The sequence below is a fragment of the Carcharhinus amblyrhynchos genome, chromosome 6, assembly GCF_965287045.1.
Source record: "Carcharhinus amblyrhynchos chromosome 6, sCarAmb.v2.hapA, whole genome shotgun sequence".
NCBI lineage: Eukaryota > Metazoa > Chordata > Chondrichthyes > Carcharhiniformes > Carcharhinidae > Carcharhinus > Carcharhinus amblyrhynchos.
Genome location: NC_137329.1, coordinates 67554370 through 67574985, shown reverse-complemented (window position 1 = coordinate 67574985; position 20616 = coordinate 67554370). Strand labels below are relative to the sequence as shown.

Sequence of the window (20616 nt, the reverse complement as noted above, 5' to 3'; positions counted from 1 at the left end):
TGCTTTTCGACACAATCATGGCTGATGTCCACTCTCAACATCATGCATCCTCCCCATAACCCTCGAGACCTTTAGTGTCTAGAAATATATCTATTTTCTTTGTAAATAAGTTCAGTGACAAGGTCTCTATAGTGTTCTGTGCTAGAGAATTCCACAGGTTCACCACCCTGCGCGTGAAGAGGTTTCTCCTCATCTCAAATCTAAATGATCTACCCTGAATCCTGAGAATGTGACCCTTTTGTTCCGGACCCTCCTAATGGGGGGTAGCATAGAATTCTAGTATCAGGCCCTTCATTTTAGTTTTATCATAATAAGCAGACTAGGTACTTCTACAAATACATAAAGAGCAAAAAAGTAATAAGGAAGAGAGTAGGGCCTCTTAAAGTCAACAAGGTCATCAATGTGCAGATCCACATGATGGGTGAGATTCTAAATTAATATTTCTCATCAGTATTTACTGTTGAGAAAAGCATGGCTTTTAGGGAACTTGGGGAAATAAATAGTGATGTCTTGAGAAGTGTATATATTATAGAGAAAGAGATACTGGAAGTCTTAAAGCGCATCAAGGTAGATAAACCTCCGGGAGCTGATAAAGTGTATCCCAGGACATTGTGGAAGGCTAGGGAGGAAATTGCGGATCCCCTAGCAGAGATATTTTTATCACTGATAGTCACAGGTGAGGTGCTGAAAATTGGAGGGTGGCAAATGTTGTGCCTTTGTTTCAAAAGGCTGCAGGGAAAAGCCTGGGAACTACAAGCCAGTGAGCTTCATATCTGTGGTGCGTAAGCTGTTGGGAGGTATTTTGAGAGACAGGATCTACAGGCATTTAGAGAGGCAAGGACTAATTAGAGACAGTCAGCATGGCTTTTTGAGTAGAAAATCATGTCTCACAAATTTGACTGAGTTTTTTGAAGGGGTAATCAACAAGGCGGATGAGGGCAGTGCAGTTGATGTTGTCTGCATGTACTTTAACAAGGCCTTTGACAAGGTAGCGCATAGAAGGTTGTTGCATAAGGTTAAATTTCACGGGATCCAGGGTGAGGTATCTAAATGGATGCAAAATTGGCTTCTTGACAGAAGCCTGAGGGTGTTGGTAGAGAGTTGTTTATCAAATTGGAGGCCTGTGACCAGCGGTGTGCCTCAGGGATCAGTGCTGGGCCCACTGTTATTTGTCATTTCTATTAACGAATTGGATGAGACTGTAGGAGGCAAGGTTAGTAAGTTTCCAGATGACACCAAGACAGTGAAGAAAGTTATCTCTGATTGCAATGGGAACTTGATCAATTGGGCCAGTGGCAGACGAATGGGAGATGGAGTTTAATTTAGATAAATGCGAGATGATGCATTTTGATAGACTGAACCAGGGCACGACTTACTCAGTTAGTGGTAGGGCATTAGGCAGAGTTATAGAACAAAGAGATCTAGGAATACATGTTCATAACTCCTTGAAAGTGGAGTCACAGAAGGACAGAGTGGCAAAGAAAGCATTCAGAATACTTGGTTTCATCGGTCAGAGTTGGGACGTCTTATTGAAGTTGTACAAAGCATTAGTAAGCCATACTCGGATTGCTGAGTCCAATTCTGGACACCCTACTATAGAAATGATATTATTAAACTAGAAAGAGTATAGAAAAGATTTACTAGGATGCTACTGGGACTTGATGGTTTGAGTTATAAGAAGAGGCTGGACAGACTGGGACTTTTTTCTCTGGAGAATAAAAGGCTGAGGGGTGATCTTGTAGAGGTCTATAAAATAATGAGAGACACAGATCAGCTAGATAGTCAATATCTTTTCCCAAAGGTAGTGGAGTCTAAAACTAGAGGGCATAGGTTTAAGGTGAGAGGGGAGAGCTGCAAAAGTGTCCAGAGGGGCAATCTTTTCACACAGAGGGTGGTGAATGTCTGGTACAAGCTGCCAGAGGTAGTAATAGAGGCGGGTACAATTTTGTCTTTTAAAAAGTATTGAGACAGTTACATGGGTAAAATGGGTACAGAGGGATATGGATCAAATGCAGCAATTGGGTTTAAAGAAAAGGGCGGCATGGACAAGTTGAGCCGAAGGGCCTGTTTCCATGCTGTAAACCTCAATAACTCTAGGGTAAGATAATTATGAACTGCCTTATATATATACTAAGAATTCACAGTGTGCCTAGGACAATGTATGCAAAGGTATTATAAACTGTATATCCACAAATTAACCAAGTATTATAAGCTTAAACTGTATTTTCAATGCCTTGGCCAACTTCGTTCTGAATGCAGTGTGATGGAAAACAGTGATAGAAAGGCCAAATTATGTTCATACAATGGAACACAGAAAAGCAGCTTCTGTTGTCTGTTTTTGAATATGCAAAATGCAAGTTTAATCACAGGCCTGGTATGTAAGGGAGTGGATTCATTCATGGGTAGTGAGGTTGGGGCAGTCTCTCAAGCTGATAAAGAAGGCCCAGGTTCCAGAAAAAGAGAGACTCTTTTCACCAGTTAAAAATCACAGGTGTTCATTATGGCCTTGGTTACTGGTAATGACGTAAGTTAGGTTTCCAAGGTAAAGTGAAAGGAACTTACATGGGCAATAAGCTAATAAGCTCCTATTCCTGTTGACAGGTGGAATGTAAGGTAATAATGTTGAATATTGAGATTCGGCCCTCCAGTCTGATTGATAAGACTAGGCAGGATATTGAAATGTTAAGAATAATATAATAATTTTATCGAGCAATATTAGGTCAGAGAGCAGTCAACCCTCAATGACTGCGTCTCTCTCCTGATGCATGCATTAGCAAATAAATTCCTTTTCGTTCTTTAAATGGATGCTGCCTTTTGCAGTCTATGTATTGGTTGAGTGAGATTCAACAAATACAGGGCATGCCAAGGGGAACACCTTCAGAAAATTCTTCTTGCACTCCTGTCAAGGGAACAATATATCCCTGCATCCATAATACGTAAATATTAAAGTGAAATAATGATTTAATATTTTTGCCATATCTCTATCATGACCGGTAATATTATTCTATTTGGAGAGCAGAAGAACAAGAATTAGGAGTTGGAGTAGGCCACTGTCAGAACTTTATACATTTTGATGAGATCCCCTCTCATTCTCCTAAATTGCGGTGAACACAGGCTTGGGCAACCCAATATTTCCTCATACAACAGCCTGCCATACCAGGAACCAGTCCGGTGAAGCTTCACTGCACTCCCTGCAAGGAAAGCGCATCCTTTCTTTGATGAGACCAAAAACTGCACACAATACTTCAAGTGTGGTTTCATTAAAGCCCTGTACAGCTGAAGATATCATTACTCCTGTTGTACAGCTGCAGTAAGACATCATTGCTCCTGTACTCAAACCTCTTGCCATACCATTTGTCCTCCTAACTGCTTGCTGTACCTGCATGTTTGCTTTCAGTGACTGGTGTATGAAGACATCCAGGTCCCTTTGTATGTCAACATTTCCCAATCCATCACCATTTAAAACCTCTACCATTCTGTTTCTCTGCCCAAAGTGGATAACTTTGCATTTATCCACGTGATACCGCATCTGCCAAGTATTTGCCCACTCACCCAACTTGTCTAAATCACCTCAATGTCCCCGAACATCCTCTTCACCATTTTTGCGACAAATTTCAGCCAGGATAAATATTAAAGTGCAATAATGATTTAATATTTTTGCCATATCTCACAGAATCCCTACAGTACAGAAAGAGGCCATTCAGCCCATCGAGTCTGCACCGACCACAATCCCACCCAGGCTCTATCTTCATATCTCTACATATTTTACCCACTAATCCCTCTAACCTATGCATCTCAGGAGACTAAGGGGCAATTTTAGCATGGCCAATCAACATAACTCTCACATCTTTGGACTGTGGGAAAAAAACAGGAGCACCTGGAGGAAACCCACGCAGACACGAGGAGAATGTGCAACCTCCACACAGACAGTGACCCGAGCCGGGAATTGAACCCAGCTCCCTGGAGCTATAAAGCAGCAGTGGTAACCACTGTGCTGCCCATCTCTATCACTACAGTGGTATTATTCTACTTGGAGAACTAAAGGACAAGAATTAGGAGTTGGACAGGCCACTCAGCCCCTTAAATCTGCTCATCATTCAATAAGATCATGGCATTCTGCACTCAATGTCTGCTGTTACTCCTGGGTCTCGTGATGATGAAAATCTTCATTAAGCCTGAAATATATTTAATGATCCAGCTGCCAATGCTCTCCAGTGAACAGAATCCACAGACTAATGATCCTCTGGAGAAAAAACTTCTCATCTCCAACTGAATTGGGAGATGCTTTATTTTTAAATTGTTTTCCCTTGTTCAAGTCTCTCCCACAAGGGGAAACATCCTTTCAGCATTCATCCTGCCAAGTCTCCTTAGAATCTTGTCTCTTTCAATAAGATCACCTCTCATTTTTCAAAACTCCAATGGATATAGATCATACCTCTAACAGCACTGTTCGGGCAGCACTGTAGCAAGCACTGCTGCCTCACAGCACCAAGCACCAGGGACCTGGGTTCAGTTCCGGCCTTGATGACTGTGTGTGTGGATTTTGCACGTTCTCCCTATATCTGTGTGGGATTCCTCTCGGTGCTCTGATTTCCTCCCACACTCCAAAGATGTGCAAGTTAGGTGGATTGGTTCCTTAGTGTCCTAAGATGTGTACGTTAGGGGGATTAGGTGAATATGTGGGGTTACCAGGATACAGTATGGGTAAGATGCTGGATAAACGTTGGTGTAGACATGATGGGCTGAATGGCCTGTTTATTCACAGTAGGGTTTCTATGATTCTAACATTTCCTCATAAGAGAACCCTTCAATCCAGGAATCAGTCAGTGAACCTTCTGTACACTGTACTCCAGGAGTGGATTCACTAAGTATCCAACTGAAGTAATAGGGTGGTATTCCCCAGCGTATCTTTGGGTAGCCCCAGGTTTTGACACCTCAGAGTTCAGACTTCACAAGCCACAGGCTACAGCTTTTCAAGGTGATAGCTCCCCACTGCCCTTCAGCAATGGGCAGTTTAATAATCTTTCTTCACCAGTTAAGGGAAAAATAACACCACCTTTATTTACAGGTAAAGGCTATGCAGAGGCTTGCAGCCTCTTGGCTGCAGCCAGCCCCACAGAATGTTCTGGAATAGAAACCTGAGCTCACCTGGTTAATCCACCACCTATCGGCGAATGATTCCCTGAGTAATGTGACCCTTACTCTGCAGATGAATCTTTAAAGGAACAGTCATCACAGACAGTAAATGCTAGCCTTGTCAGTGACGTTCACATGACACAATGAATTAAAGAAAACCCAGAATCCCACGTCAATCATATCACTTAACCAATTTTTGTTGCCAATTGCACTTAAGTTCCCAAAAGGTAATGTCGAGAATGCTTTCATCTGAAATTGAGAAAGCAGTGTACCATCCTCAAATACTGCACCATCCTCCTCCTCCTCCTCCTCTGGGCTTAATTCCACTTCCACGTGCTGTTCTGTGGATGCAAAACAGAAAAGAAAAAAATTCAAGAACCATTTCAGTCACACTCCAGTCAGTTCAAAATATGGGAGCACATCTATATCTTGGGATAGCATTCAAAGACATCAAACATTCCTCAAAATAGTTCAGCTTCCAAACCAGACACATTCATCAACCAACAGAAATAATTTGCATTTGGATTGCTGAAAGTCCGAAGATGATTAAGATTGTTATCAATATTACTGACACTAAGCCAAAGGAAGTGTTAGAGCATCTTATCAACAGCTTTTTAACAGAAATAGGTTATAAGATGTGGATAAATGAGAAAATAAATGGATAATTAAAAACTCAGAAATAGGGTCCTGGCCCTAGGTGACAATGAAATTCAATGGAATGCTCCATCGTAGAGCACGTGACTGGAGATTGCACTGGTGAGAATGAACTTTGTGGTGAACTTCAGTGCGAGGGCAATTAAAACCAGGGATGTGCCCGATGCTAGCAGTGAGGGACAGCAAAGGTCACAGAGGTTTATTGGGCCAGAGACAGTTTCAGAAATAATGAAGCTATGGGGAAATTTGAAAACAAGGATGGAGATTTTAAACCTAAAGGTCTGATTTGAAATCATTTCCACATTTATAGACGAGGAGAATAATACTCTTAACTAATCAGTCCCAACTCTTCTTATCCCATCCTGCCTCACTCTTTAACATCCCACCCAGTCTAATCTCACCCACCCCTTCACTCACCACTTCCTTTAATATCCCCCCCAGTCTAATCCCACTCACCATCTTCAGACCCCTGCAACCTGTAGTATCCCAGTCAGGCTAATCCCACTCTCCCCCTCACTCCCTACATCCTTTAATATCCCACCCAGTCTAATCCCAATATTCCCCTCACTCCTCACACTCTTTAATACACTACCTAGTCTAATCCCACTCTACCCTCAGTTCCCACTCCCTTTAATATCCGACCCAGTCTAATCCTAATCACTTCCTGCTCCCTTCAATATCCCAGGCAGTCTAATTCCAATGACCCCCTCACTCCGCACTCCCTTTAACATCCCACCCAGTTTAATCCCACTCCCCTCTCTCCATACTCTTTACTATCTAGTCTAATCCCACTCTCTTCCTCAGTCCACATACCCTTTAATATCCAAAACAGTCTAATCCCACTCTACCCCTGACTCCAGACACCCTTTAATACTGCACCCAGTCTAATCCTACTTACCCTCTCGCTCCCCACACTTGTTAATATCCAAAGCAATCTAATCCCATACTCCTGCTCACTCTCCACATCTTTTAACATCCAAGACAGTATAATCCCACTTTTCCCCAATTGCTGTGCCGTTTAATATCCTGCCCAGACTAATCTCCCTCTATCCCTCACTCCCCACACCTGTTAACACTGCACCCAGGTAAATCTCATTTACCCTCTCACTCCCCGCTCCTGTTGATATCTAAGCCAGTCTAATCACACTCTCTCCTTCATTCCCCACATCTCTCATTGTGATTGTATCACCCAGTAAAACAATATATCCACAGTTAATTGATCTCTCCTTATCTCCCCTGCTATCTCGCTCTTGCTCTCCCCACCTCTCTCACCCTCACTTTCCCCGTCTCTCCCTCACACTCGCTCCCCCCACCTCCAGTCTCCCTCACAATCGCTCGCTCTCTGCCTCTCTCAGGCTAGGGCTTCACAGCTCCAGGGTTCTGGGTTTGATTCCCAGCTTAGGTCACTGTCTGTGTGGAGTTTGCACATTCTTCTTGTGTCTGCGTGGGTTTCCTCCGGGTGCTCCGGTTTCCTCCCACAGTCCAAAGATGTGCGGGTTAGGTTGAACGGCCATGCTAAGAAATTGCCCCTTAGTGTTTAGGGTAGCAGAGGTAAGAGGGATTAGTGGGTATAATATGTAGGGATATGGGGGTAGGGCCTGGGTGGGATTGTGTTCGGTACAGACTCGATGGGCCAAAGGGCCTCTTTCTGCACTGTAGGGTTCTATGATTTCTATGAGATCCCCCGCATCTCACATTTACACTCCCCACCTCGCTCACATTCACTCTCCTCACCTCTCTCACTCCTGCTTCTCTCTTCCTCTCACCTGCCTTTCACTCCCTCATGCTCTCCCCCCACTCTTCTCTCTCAGACTCGCTCTCCCTGCCTCTCTCATTCTCGTTCTCCCTGCCTCTCTCACATGCTCAGTCTATCTGCCTCACTCCCTCATTCTCACTCTCCCTGGCTCTCTCTCACGCTCGCTCTCCCCGTCTCTCTCTCTCTCACGCTCGCTCTCCCCGTCTCTCTCTCTCTCATGCTCGCTGTCCCCGCCTCCCTCACATTTGCTTTCCCTGCCTCTCTCACACTTGCTCTCCCCACCAACTCACTCTCACTCTCTCTGCCTGTCTCACTCTCACTCTCCACCTCTCTCGCTCGCCCTGCCTCACTCTCACATTTGCTCTCTCTGCCTCTCTCACGCTCACTCTCACAGCTCTTTCTCACACTTGCTCTTCCTGCCTCTCTCACACTCACTCTCTCCGCAACCTGCTCCCTCAGCCCGCCTCTCTCACACTTGCTCTCCTTGCCTCTTTCACACTCGCTCCCTAGTCCCACATCTCTTACACTCACTCGGTCTCTCTGCCTCTCTCACATTCACTCACACTTGCTCTCCCCACTTCTCTTACACTTGCTCACTCTCCCCACCCCTCTCACATTCTCTCGCCCTGCCTCTCTTACTCACACTCTCCCCGCCACTCTCTCACACTCACTCTCTTCCTGTCTTTCTCACACTCACTCTCCCCACCTCTCTCACCCCCAGTTCTGCCCGCCTCTCACACTAGTGCTCTTCACCACTCGCACACTCGCTCCCTCTGTCTCTTTCACACTCGCTCCCTCTCCCCGCGTCCCTAAACTTGCACGCTCTATCAGCCTCTCTCACACTTGCTCTCCCCGCCTCTCTCACTCTCTCCGCCTGTCTCACTCTCCACGCCTCGCTCTCACACCTCCCTCTCTCACACCTGCTCTCCTGCCTCTCTCACACTTATGCTCTCCGCCTCTCTCACTTGTTCGCTTAGCCCACCTCTCTCATACTCACTCTGCCCACCTCTCTCACACTCACTGTCCCCACCTCTCTTTCACACTCCCTCTCCTCTCCTTTCTCACACATGCTCTCCCCGCCTCTCCCACATTCACTGTGCCCACCTCTCTCACACTCGCTCTGCCTGCCTCTCTCACACACTTGCTCTCTCTACCTCTCTCACACTTGCTCCCTCTCCCCGCCTTCCATACACTCGCTCACTCTATCAGCCTCTCACAGTCGCTCTCCCCACCCCTCTCACAATCGCTCGCTTCACCTGTCTCTCTCTCACTCACTTTCCCACCTCTCTCTCACTTGCTCACCCTGTCTCTCTCTCTTTCATACTCGCTTTTTCCAGACTCCCTCTCTTGCACACTGCTCTCCTGGCTCTCACACTCGCTCTCCCTGCCTCTCTCTCATGCTCACTTTCACTAACTCTCTCACGCTCACTCTCCCTGCCTCACTCACACTCGCTCCCTCTCCTGACTCTCTCTCTCATGTTCACTCTCCACACCTTTCTCACGCACGCTCCCCATCTCTCTTGCTCTCACGTTCACTCTCCCCACCTCTCACATTAACTCCCTCTTCCCGCCTCTGATACTCGCTCCTCTCCCCACCTCTCTTGCACTCACTTGCTCTCTTCGTCTCTCTCACTTATTCTCCCCACCTCTATCACACTCGCTCACTCAGCCTTCCTCACTCACGCTTATTGCCTCACCTCTCGCATTCATTCGCTCTCACACTTGCTCGTTCTCCCCGCCTCTCTCACACTCACTTGCTCTTCCAACCTCTCACACTTGCTCGCTCTCCCCGTCTTTCACACTCATTCGCTCTCACGCTCGCTGCCTCTCCCCACCTCTCCTGCACTCACCACCTCACTCACACTCGCTCTCCCCACTTCTCTCATACTCGCTCGCTCAGCCCGCCTCTCTCACATTTCCCCTCCCCGTCTCTTTCGCATTCGCTCTGTTCCCTGCTGGTCTTATACTCGCTCACTCTCCCTGCATCTCTCACACTTACTCGTTCTCTATGCCTCTTTCACGCTCGTTCTCCCCGCCTCTCCCATGCTCAGTCTCTCCGCATCTCTTATTCTCGTTCTCCCTGCCACTCTCATACTCCCTGCCTCTCTCACACTTGCTCACTCTCCCTGTATCTCTCACATTTGTTTGCTCTTCCCCCCTCTTTGTCATACTCACTCGGCCCGCTTCTCTTACACTTACTCTCCCTGCCTCTCACACTGGCTCCCTCTCCCTGCCTCTGTTGCTCTCCCTGCCTCTCTCACACGCACTCTCCCCACCTCTTTTTCACAGTCACTCTCCCCGCCTCCCTAACATTCACGCTCTCTGCTACTTGCACGCTCACTCTCTCCACCTCTCTCACACTTGATCGCTCAGTCCACCACTCTCACATTTGCTCTCCCCGCTTCTCTCACATTCGCTCCCTCCCCCCACCTCTCTCTCACACTCGCTGACTCGCCAGATCTCTTTCACACTTGCTCTCCCCACTTCTCTCATACCCGCTCCCTCTCCCCGCCTCTCTCTCACACTCGCTCACTCTCCACACCTCTTTCACACTCACTCTCCCAGTCTCTCTCTCACGCTCGTTTTCCCTGCATCTCTTACTCTTGTTCTCCCCACCTCTCTCACTCGCTTGCACTCCCTGCCTCTCTCACACTCGCTCACTCTCCCTGATGCTCTCACCCTCGCTCTACCCTGTCTCTCTTACTCGATTGCTGTCCCCGCTTTTCTTTCTATCCACATCTCTCTCACACACGCTGTGCACACCTCTCTCTCTCATGCTCGCTCTGCCCATTTCTCTCTCACGCTTGCTGTCCCTTCCTCTCTCACATTTGCTCTCCCTGCCTCTCTCACACACTCTCGCTCTCTCTGCATTCCTCTGACGCACACTCTCCCCGCCTCTCTCTGACTCTCTCTCTCCCTGTCGCCCTCTCTCTCACTCTCACTCGCCTTGCCTCTCTCTGATGCTTGCTCTCCCTGCATCCCTCTCTCACACTCACTCTGCCCATCTCGCGCTCTCACTCACTGTCCCTGCCTCTCCCATTCTCACTCTCGCTCTCCCTCACTCTCGCTCTCCCCGCCTCCGTCTCTCAAACTTGCTGTCCCCGCCTCTTCCACGCTCACTCTGTGCCTCTCTCTCTCACACTCACTTTCCCTGCCTCTCTCTCTCACACTTGGTCTCCCCGCCTCGCTTTCACACTCACTGTCCCTGCCTTTTCCACCCTTGCTCTCTCCGCCCCTTACACTTGCTCTCCATGACATTCTCTCTCACACTCGCTCTCCCCACATCTCTCATCCTTGCACTCCCCGCCTCCCTCTCTCACACTCGCTCTGCCCGCCTCCCTCTCTCACATTTGCTTTCCCCTCCTATCTCACTCTCACTCTCCCCGCCTCGCTGTCTCTCTCACACTCACTCTCCCCACCTCCCTCTCTCGCACTCGCTCTCCTCACTTCCCCCCCATACTCACTTTCCCCTCCTGTCTTACTCTTGCTCTCCCCGCCTCTCGCACACATGCTCTCTCCACCTCTCATTCACCCTCGCTCTCCCTGCCCCTCTCTCACACCCGTTCTCCCCGCCTCTCTCTCACACCCGTTCTCCCCGCCTCTCTCTCACACCCGTTCTCCCCACCTCTCTCACTCTCCCCCTCTCCTTGCCTCTTTCACACACGCTCTCCCTGCCTCTCTCGCACACACACACCCCCCTTGCCTCTCGTTCACACTCATTCTCTTCACCTCTCTCTGACTCCCACAACCTGACTCACTGTCGCTCTCCCCATCTCTTTCTCACACCCGTTCTGCCCGCTCTCTCACTCTCCCTGCTTCTTTCACACTTGCTGTCCCTGCCTCTCTCACACTCGCACTCCCCACCTCTTTCACATACACACCCTCCCCGTCTCTCTCACTTTCCCCGCCTCTCTCACACTCGCTCTCCCCACCTGCCTCTCCCACACACTCTCCCCGCTTCCCTCACACTCACTCTCCCACCTCCCTCACACACACTTTCCTCGCCTCCCTCACACTCGCTCTCCCCGCCTCCCTCACACTTGCTCTCCCCGCCTCCCTCACACTCGCTCTCCCCCGCCTCCCTCACACTCGCTCTCCCCAACTCTTACACGCTCACTCTCCATGGCTCTCACTCTCACACACAATCGCTCTCCCCACATATCACACACTCGCTTTCCCCACCTATCTGATGTTCTTCTCACTTACCCCATCTCTCTCACTCCCCCTCCCCGTTTCTGACACTCGGTCTCCCTGCCTCCCTGACGTTACTATCACTCTTCCTATTCTACTCCGTCTCTCTAGCTGTCTCTTGCTATCTCCGTCTCTTACTGACGCGCCATTCCATGTCTCTCTCTCTCTTTTTCCTGTCTGTCTAAAGTTGACTGCCTCTCAGTCTGACATTCACACCTCTCACTGCAGTTACTGAGAGTGGAGTGACTTGCTCTTGATGTTTCCTTGCATGAAGGTCGGTAAGCAGAGCAAAACATGTTCACATATTTACTGAGCTGAAACTCAAACTGAAGTTGTGGTGAGTGAGCAATACAAGCAAAGCAGCATTTTCCCAATTTGATTGCAGGAGTCACTGACCTCACCCCAAATCTCAACAATCCCCTCATTCTCTTTTTCTGCTCCCTCACTCTCTCCCTCATCTTTCCCTCTCCCAGCCATTCCACACTGACATTTTTGCTCCAAGAGTTGTGACAGGAGCAGAAGACAAGCAGCTTCATGCCCAGGCTTTCTTTAGAGAAACAAAACTACCTCTGGACAAGGAATCCAACCACGCTCGAACTGCTTCATTCCGAAATGGGGCAGCATCAGATGCTACATTGAAAAGAAGAAATAAAAACTCATGAATGGATGAAATGAGATGGAAGATGGTCCATGTCATTTAAAGGAAGCTGAAGTGACCCTCTGGATGGTTCATACTTGATACACCTAAATGCTACACAAGAATACTCAGCTCATATGAACTTCAGCACAAATGAGCACTCAACACCCACACATCGGAACCAATGTTAACTGGGTGCTCAAAGCACCACAATAGAATCAAGAATAAAAGAGAACACAGCATTACTACTCACCTGCTGCCTTCCCAGGCTTGATTCTCCCTGAGAAGCTAATAGCTTTTCTCATGTCTCTCTTGGCAATATCTGAATCTTCCACCTGTAGCATTTCCAAATGACCCATGCTATTCCTGTACTGACCTCCCCACCAAGTCCATTAACTGTCGATGAACAGTATGCTTTGTCCGCATAGCGCGCAAGAAACAATACTTTTCACTGTAACTAATACACGTGAAAATAATAAATCAAATCAAAGGGGTTGGTTTTACCAATCTCCTTCCCTGTAGACCTTATGGACTCCGCCAGTGGGGCAGCTTGCACTGCCCTTCTCTACGTCTCCCTCCATGATGTCCATTCACTTGTGAAAAAGCCCCTTGTAATCCTTGGTTTATAGTGGATGATTACTTCAGCATCATGGCCCCCAAACTGCAGTGGTGATGATAGGAATGGCATTAAACATGAAATTAGAGATGCATGTGATAAGGGAATATCGCTGAACATAGGTAATTTTAATCTGCACGTGGACTGGGCAAATCAAATTAGCTACAATGTTGTAGAGGAGGAATTCCTAGAATGCATACAGGATGATTTTCTTAGAACCACAGAAAAATTACAGCTCAGAAACAGGCCTTTTGGCCCTTCTTGTCTGTGCCAAACCATTTTTTGCCTAGTCCCACTGACCTGCACTTGAACCATATCCCTCCACACCCCTCTCATTCACGTAACTGTCCAAGTTTTTCTTAAATGTTAAAAGTGACCCTGCATTTACCACTTTATCCGGCAGCTCATTCCACACTTCCACCACTCTCTGCGTGAAGAAGCCCTCCCTAATATTCCCTTTAAACTTTTCCCCTTTCACCCTTAACCCATGCCCTCTGGTTTTTTTCTCTCCAAGCCTCAGTGGAAAAAGCCTGCTTGCATTCACTCTACCTATACCCAACAAAATCTTATACACCGCTATCAAATCTCCCCTCATTCTTCTACTCTCCAGGGAATAAAGTCCTAACCTATTCAATCTCTCTCTGTAACTCAGCTTCTCAAATCCCGGCAACATCCTCGTGAACCTTCTCTGCACTCTTTCAACCTTATTTACATCCTTCCTGTAACTAGGTGACCAAAACTGTACACAATACTCTAAGTTCGACCTCACCAATGCCTTATATAACCTTGACCAATATGCAGAGGAATCAAATAGAGAGCAGGCCATCTTAGACTGGGTGCTGTGTAATGAGAACAGAATCATCGCCACTCTAGTTATATGAGACCCCGTGGGGATGAGCATCCATAACATGATAGAATTTATCAAGATGGAAAGTGAAGCAGTTGATGCAGAGACTAGGGCGCTGAATCTTAATACTAGAAACTATGTGGATATGAGGCATGAGTTGGCCTTGATAGATTGGGTAGACAATGGCAAACATTCAAGGAACGCATGGGGGAACTGCAGTAACCATTTATTCTTGTCTGGCACAAAAGCAAAATGGGTAAGAGGGCCAATCCATGGCTTACAAAGGAAATTAGAGAGACTATCCGACCTAAGGAAGAAGCATACGGATTGGCCAAGAAAAATAATAGGTCTGAGGATTGAGAGCAGTTTAGAATTCAGCACAAAAAGATCAAGGGATTGATTAAGGAGGGAAAGTACAAGACTTACAGGGAACATAAATACTGACATGAAGTGTTTCTATAGATTCGTGAAGAGAAAGAGGTTGGTGAAGACAAATGTAGGTCCCCTACAGACAAAAACAGGGGAATGTATAATAGGGGACAAAGAAATGGCTGAGCAACTGAATACATTGGTTCTGTCTTCACAAAAGAGGACAAAAATCCAATGCCAGAAGTGTTGGAGAATGCAAGATTTAGTGACAGGGAAAAACTGATGGACATCAATATTAGTAGAAAAATGGTGCTGGGAAAATTGATAGCATTGAAGGCAGATAAATCCCTAGGGCCTGATAATTTACATTCCAGAGTACTTAAGGAAGTTCCTCTAAGAACATAAGAACGAGGAGCAGGAGTAGGCCATCTAGCCCTTCGAGCCTGCCCCGCCATTCAATAGGATCATGGCTGATCTGAAGTGGATCAGTTCCACTTTCCTGCTTTCTCCCCATAACCCTTAATTCCCCTGTCTATCAAAAACCTATCTACCCGTGACTTAAATATATTTAGCAAGGTAGCCTCCACCACTTCAACGGGCAGAGAATTCCAGAGATTCACCACCCTTAGAGTGAAGAAGTTCCTCCTCAACTCTGATCTAAACTGCCCCCCTCCTTTATCTTGAGGCTGTGTCCTCTAGTCCTGCTATCCTTTCTAAGCGGGAAGAATCTCTCTACCTCTAGAAATAATGGGTGCATTGGTGGTCATCTTCCAGGATTCTATAGATTCTGGAACAGTCCCTGCAGATTGGAAGGTAGCAAATGTCACTCTAATATTCAAGATGGGAGGTAGAGAGAATACAGGGAATTATAGACCAGTAAGCTCTTCATCAGTAGTGGGGAAAATTCTCGAATCCATTATCAAGGATTTTATCGTGGAGCATTTGGAAAGCAGTGGCAGGATCAGATAGAGTCAGCATGGATTTATGAAGGGAAAATCATATTTGACAAATCTGTTGGAATTCTTTGAAGATGTAACTGGTAGAGTTGGCAAGGGGAGCCAGTCAATGTCGTGTATCTGGACTTTCAGAAAGCGTTTGACAAAGTCCCGTATAAAAGATTATCATGCAAGATTAAAGCCTATGGGATTGGGAGAAGGGCATTGACATGGATAGAAGACTGGTTGGCAGAGGGGAAACAAAGAGTAGGAATTAACGGGTGCTTTTCAAATTGGCAGGCCATAACTAGTGGGGTGCCACAGGGATCAGTGCTGGGACCCAGCTATTTTCAATATATATTAATGATTCAGATGAGGCAACAAAACGTAGCATCTCAAAGTTTGCAGATGATACTAAGTTGGGTGGGAGGGTGCACTGTGACGAGGGTGCTGAGATCCTTCAGAATTATCTGGACAGGTTGGGTGAATGGGCAAATCAATGGAAGATGCAGTATAATTTTGATAAATATGAAGTTATTCACTTTTGAAGCAAAAAGAAGGAGGCAGATTACTAACTGAATGGCTACAAATTGGGAGAGGGGAGTGTGCAGCGGGACCTGGGTGTCCTGGTGCACCAGTGACTGAAGGTAAGCACGCATTGGCATAATGACAGAGTAAGAAGTCTCACAACACCAGGTTAAAGTACAACCAGTTTATCTGGTAGTAAAACCACAAGCTTTTGGGATTTGCCCCTTCATCAGGTGAGTCACTTGATGAAGGGGCAAACCCCAAAAGCTTGTGGGTTTATTATCAAATAAACTGGTTGGACTTTAACCTGGTGTTGTGAGACTTCTTACTGTGTCTCTCCCAGTCCAATGTCAGCATCTCTAAATCATAACAACAGAGGACAGAGGGTGATTGTAAAGGGTTGTTTTTCAAACTGGAGGCCTGTGATCAGCGTTGTGCCTCAGGGATCAATGTTGGATCCACTGTTATTTGTCATTTATACTAATGATTTGGTTGAGAATTTAGGAGGCATGGTTAGTAAGTTTGCAGATGACACTGAGATTGGTGGCATAGTGGACAGTGAAGAAGATTATCTCGAATTGCAACAGGATCTTCATCAATTGGCCCAATAGGCTGATGAATGGCAGATGGTGTTTAATTTAGATAAATGCTAGGTGATGCATTTTGGTAGGTCAAACCAATGTAGGGCTTACTCAGTTAATGGCAGGATGTTGGGGAGAGTTATTGAACAAAGAGATCCAGGGATACACCTTCATAGCTCATTGGAAGTGGAATCACAGGTGGACAGAGTGGTGAAGAAAGCATTCGGCATGCTTGGTTTCATTGGTCAGAACACTGAATATTGGAGTTGGGACACCTTGTTGAAGTTGTACAAGACATTGGTAAGGCCACACTGTTGTACAGTTATGGTGACCCTATTATTAAACTAGAAAGAATGCAGAAAAGATTTACTAGGCTGCTACCAGGGCTTGATGGTTTGAGTTATAAGGAGAGGCTGGATAGACTGGGACTTTTTCCTCTGGCGTGTAGGAGGTTTCAGGGTGATCTTCTAGAAGAAATAATGAGGGGCATAGATCAACTAGATAGTCAATATCTTTTCCCAGAAATAGGGGAGTCTAAAAATAGAAGGCATAGATTTAAGGTGAGAGGGGAGAGATACAAAAGGGTCCAGAGGGGCAGGTTTTTCATACAGAGGGAGGTGAGTGTCTAGAACAAGCTGCAGTTGTAGAGGCGAGTACAATGTTGACTTTTAAAAAGCCTTTAGGCAGTTACATGAATAAGATGGCTATCAAAGGATATGGGCCAAATGTGGGCAATTGGGACTAGTTTAGTCGTTAAAAAAAGGGCGGCATGGACAAATTGAGTCAAAGGGCCTGTTTCTATGCTGTAAACCTCTATGACTCTGTGACTCAATGCAGGTGCAGCAGGCAGTAAAGAAGGCAAGTGGCAAGCTGGTCTTCATTGCCAGAGGTTTTGAGTACAGGAGCAGGGATGTGTTGTAGCAATTATACAGGGCCTTGATGAGGCCACACTTAGAGTAGTGTGTGCAGTTTTGGTCTCCTTTTCTGAGAAAGGATGTTCTTGCTCTCGAGGGAGTTCAGCAAAAGTTTACCAGGCTGATTCTGGGCACGACGGGACTGATGTATGAGGAGAGATTGACTAGGATAGGATTGTTTTAGCTGGAGTTCAGATGAATTGAGGGGGGGGGGTCTTACAGGGCAAGACAGGATAGATGCAGGGAGGATATTCCCGATGGAGAGTTCAGAACCAAGGGTCACAGTCTGAGGATTCAGGGAAGAGCATTTAGGCCAGGAGGTGAGGAGACATTTCTTCACCCAAAAAGTGGAGAACATGTGGAATTCATTACCACTGGAAGTAGTTGATGCCAAAACATTAAATATATTCAAGAGGTGGCTAAATAAAGCATTTGAAATGAATGGAATCAAAGATTATGGGGAAAAAGCAGGATTAAGCTATTGAGTTGGATGATCAGCCATGTTTGTAATGAATGGCAGAGCAGACTTGAAGGGCCAAATGGCTTCTTTCTGTTCCTATCTTCTATGTTGCTATGGCCTTGAGGAGGATTAATAACGCCTTCCCTCTGTTTGGAAACAACTTCAACCAGCTGCCTTGTCCAAGCTGTTGTTATGGCAATGTAGCACTGATCACTAAATCACACCCCAGACTGTTCTCTTATCCATTGGCATTTCTTTTTGTGAGCATCTCAATTTCTTCTACCCTGCTCACCTCTCATTGAAAATCATTCTTTCTACAAATTGGAGAGGGTGCAGAGGAGGTTTACCAGGATGTTGCCTTGTATGGAGGGGAGGTCCTATGAGGAGAGGCTGAGGGATTTGGGGTTGTTTTCGCTGGAAAGAAGGCGGCTAAGAGGGGAACTTATTGAAACATATAAGATGATTAGAGGTTTAGATAGGGTGGATAGTAATAGCCTTTTTCCTCTGATGGAGAAATCTAGCACGAGGAGGCATGGCTTTAAATTAAGGGGGGGTAGTTATAGGACGGATGTCAGGGGTAGGTTCTTCACCCAGAGGGTGGTGAGGGATTGGAATGCCCTGCCTGCTGCAGTTGTAAATGCGCCTAGTTTGGGGGCGTTTAAGAGATCCATGGATAGGTTTATGGACGAAAAGGGATTGGTTTAGGTTAGTGGGTCATTGTTTTGTAACTGGTCGGCGCAACACCGTGGGCCGAAGGGCCTGTTCTGCGCTGTAATGTTCTATGTTCTAAATTGCTAATTCTATATTAACACTGTTTAGCTGCAAGCAGGAGTGTCAGCTGAGCCCACTATAAATTGACGCGTTGGGTTCAGCGGTCGAAGACTTTAATGTGTAATTCTGCTAATAAACAAAGAAGTTTGTAAAGAAAGGCTCTGGTTCTATGCGGTTCAGAATGTTATAGACTTCATGATTTATGGACGTATCATCAACTTGTAACAGATTATAACAGATTAAATAAAAGATTGGTAACGTTCAATTTGGGGATCCTTGTACTGGTGTTGGTGTTTAAATGACTGAATTGTGCTAAGTTGTTTCATATGGACAGGCTCCCAGTTCCATTCTCAGAGAGAAAGACCCTCTTGGATCAGATGTCTGATGCTGGGGCAACAGACATTGATCATAGAAACCCTACAATGCAGAAAGAGGCCATTTGGCCCATCAAGTCTACACCGACCACAATCCCACTCAGGCCCTACCCCCATATCCCTACATATTTACCCGCTAAACCCTCTAACCTACACTTCTCAGACACTAAGGGGCGATTTTAGCATGGCCAATCAACCTACTCAGCACATCTTTGGACTGTGGAAGGAAACTGGAGCACCCAGAGGAAACCCACGAAGACACGAGGAGAATCTGCAAACTACACACACAGTGACCCAAGCCAGGAATCGAACCCAGGTCCCTGGAGTTGTGAAGCAGCAGTGCTAACCACTGCGGCTACCGTGCCACCCCTCTTCTCTTCATCCTTCTTGGAGCCCTCACAGAGCCAAAGACCTGGGTTCGATTCCCAGCTTAGGTCATTGTCTGCACTTTGTTGCTTTGCCTGCATGGGTTTCCTTCCAGAATCTGAAAGATGTGCTGGTTAGGTGATTGGCCATGCTAAATTCTCCCTCGGTGTACCTGAATAGGCATCTGTGTGTGGCGACAAGGGGATTTTCACAGTAACTTAATTACAGTGTTAATGTCAGCCTATTTTTGACATTAATAACCTTTAAAATAAATGGGACAATCCACACTGACACAAGGAATAGTCACAATAATTGGCAGATTCAGAACTGATCCAAATAGTGAACACAGGATGCTAGTACAATGGGTGGGTTAGAGGATGGCAGGAAGATGAAACCACTTAAGTCCATCTCACTTTACAGTGACAGAATTGGAGCAACAATAATGGTGAATTCATCCCAGAATTCTTGAGAAACTTTGAATGGGGTGATTCAAAGTTCATTCATTTTATGGTGAATTGTCCAAAGTGGAAAGGCAGTGTTCCTGAAATGAGATATGACAAAGAATTCTGAGGAGGCAGGTGAAGATATTGATGAATTAAAATAAATTATATTGGCCATTAGGAGCTTTTGTTCTGTGTTGGATATGAGAAATCTCACAACACCAGGGGTTAAAGTCCAACAGGTTTATTTGGCAGCACAAGCTTTCAGAGCGCTGCTCCTTCATCAAGTGAGTGAGGACTTGTGTTCACAAACAGGGCATATACACAAACTCAATTTACAAGATATTGATTGAAATGTGAGTCTTTACAGGTAATCAAGTCTTAAAGGTACAGACAACGTGAGTGGAGAGAGGGCCAAGTACAAGTTAAAGAGGTGTGTACTGTTTCCAGCTAGGAAAGTTAGTGAGGTGTTACAAGCCCAGGCAAGTCGTGGGGGTTACAGATAGTGTGACATGAAACCAAGATCCCAGTTGAGGCCATCCTCATGTATGCAGAACTTGGCTGTCAATTTCTGCTCAACAATTCTGTGTTGTTGTGTGTCGTGAAGGCCACCTTGGAAAACACTTACCCGAAGATCAGAGGCCGAAAGCCCATGACCGCTGAAGTGTTCCCCGACTGGAAGGGAACACTCCTGCCTGGTGATTGTCGAGCGGTGTTCATTCATCTGTTGTTGTAATCTGCATGGTCCCCCAATGTACCATGCCTCAGGACATCCTTTCCTGCAGTGTATCAGGTAGACAACGTGAGCTGAGTTGCAAGAGTGTGTACCGTGTATCTGGGGTCTGGTGTTCTCATGTGAGATGATGGCATTCGTGTCGATGATCCAGCACGTCTTGCAGAGGTTGTTGTGGTAGGATTGTGTGGTGTCATGGTCACTGTTCTCCTGAAGGCTGGATAGTTCACTGCGGATAATGGTCTGTTTGAGGTTCTGCAGTTGTTTGAAGGCAAGTGGTGGTGGTGTGGGGATGGCCCTGGCGAGAC

General features: G+C 46.4%; 1 protein-coding gene across 6 annotated transcripts in view; it reads right to left on the bottom strand.

Moving 5' to 3' along the window:
• Positions 1-20616, bottom strand: part of mical3a (microtubule associated monooxygenase, calponin and LIM domain containing 3a) — a 422657-nt gene that overhangs the window by 99495 nt on the left and 302546 nt on the right. For all 6 annotated transcript variants that reach the window (XM_080190575.1, XM_080190577.1, XM_080190576.1 and 3 more), the window contains 2 exons: positions 12305-12367; positions 5409-5477 (listed from right to left, as the gene is read on the bottom strand). In XM_080190575.1, the coding sequence (XP_080046701.1) occupies positions 5409-5477; positions 12305-12367 (132 nt within the window). The remainder of the gene's footprint in view (positions 1-5408; positions 5478-12304; positions 12368-20616) is intronic.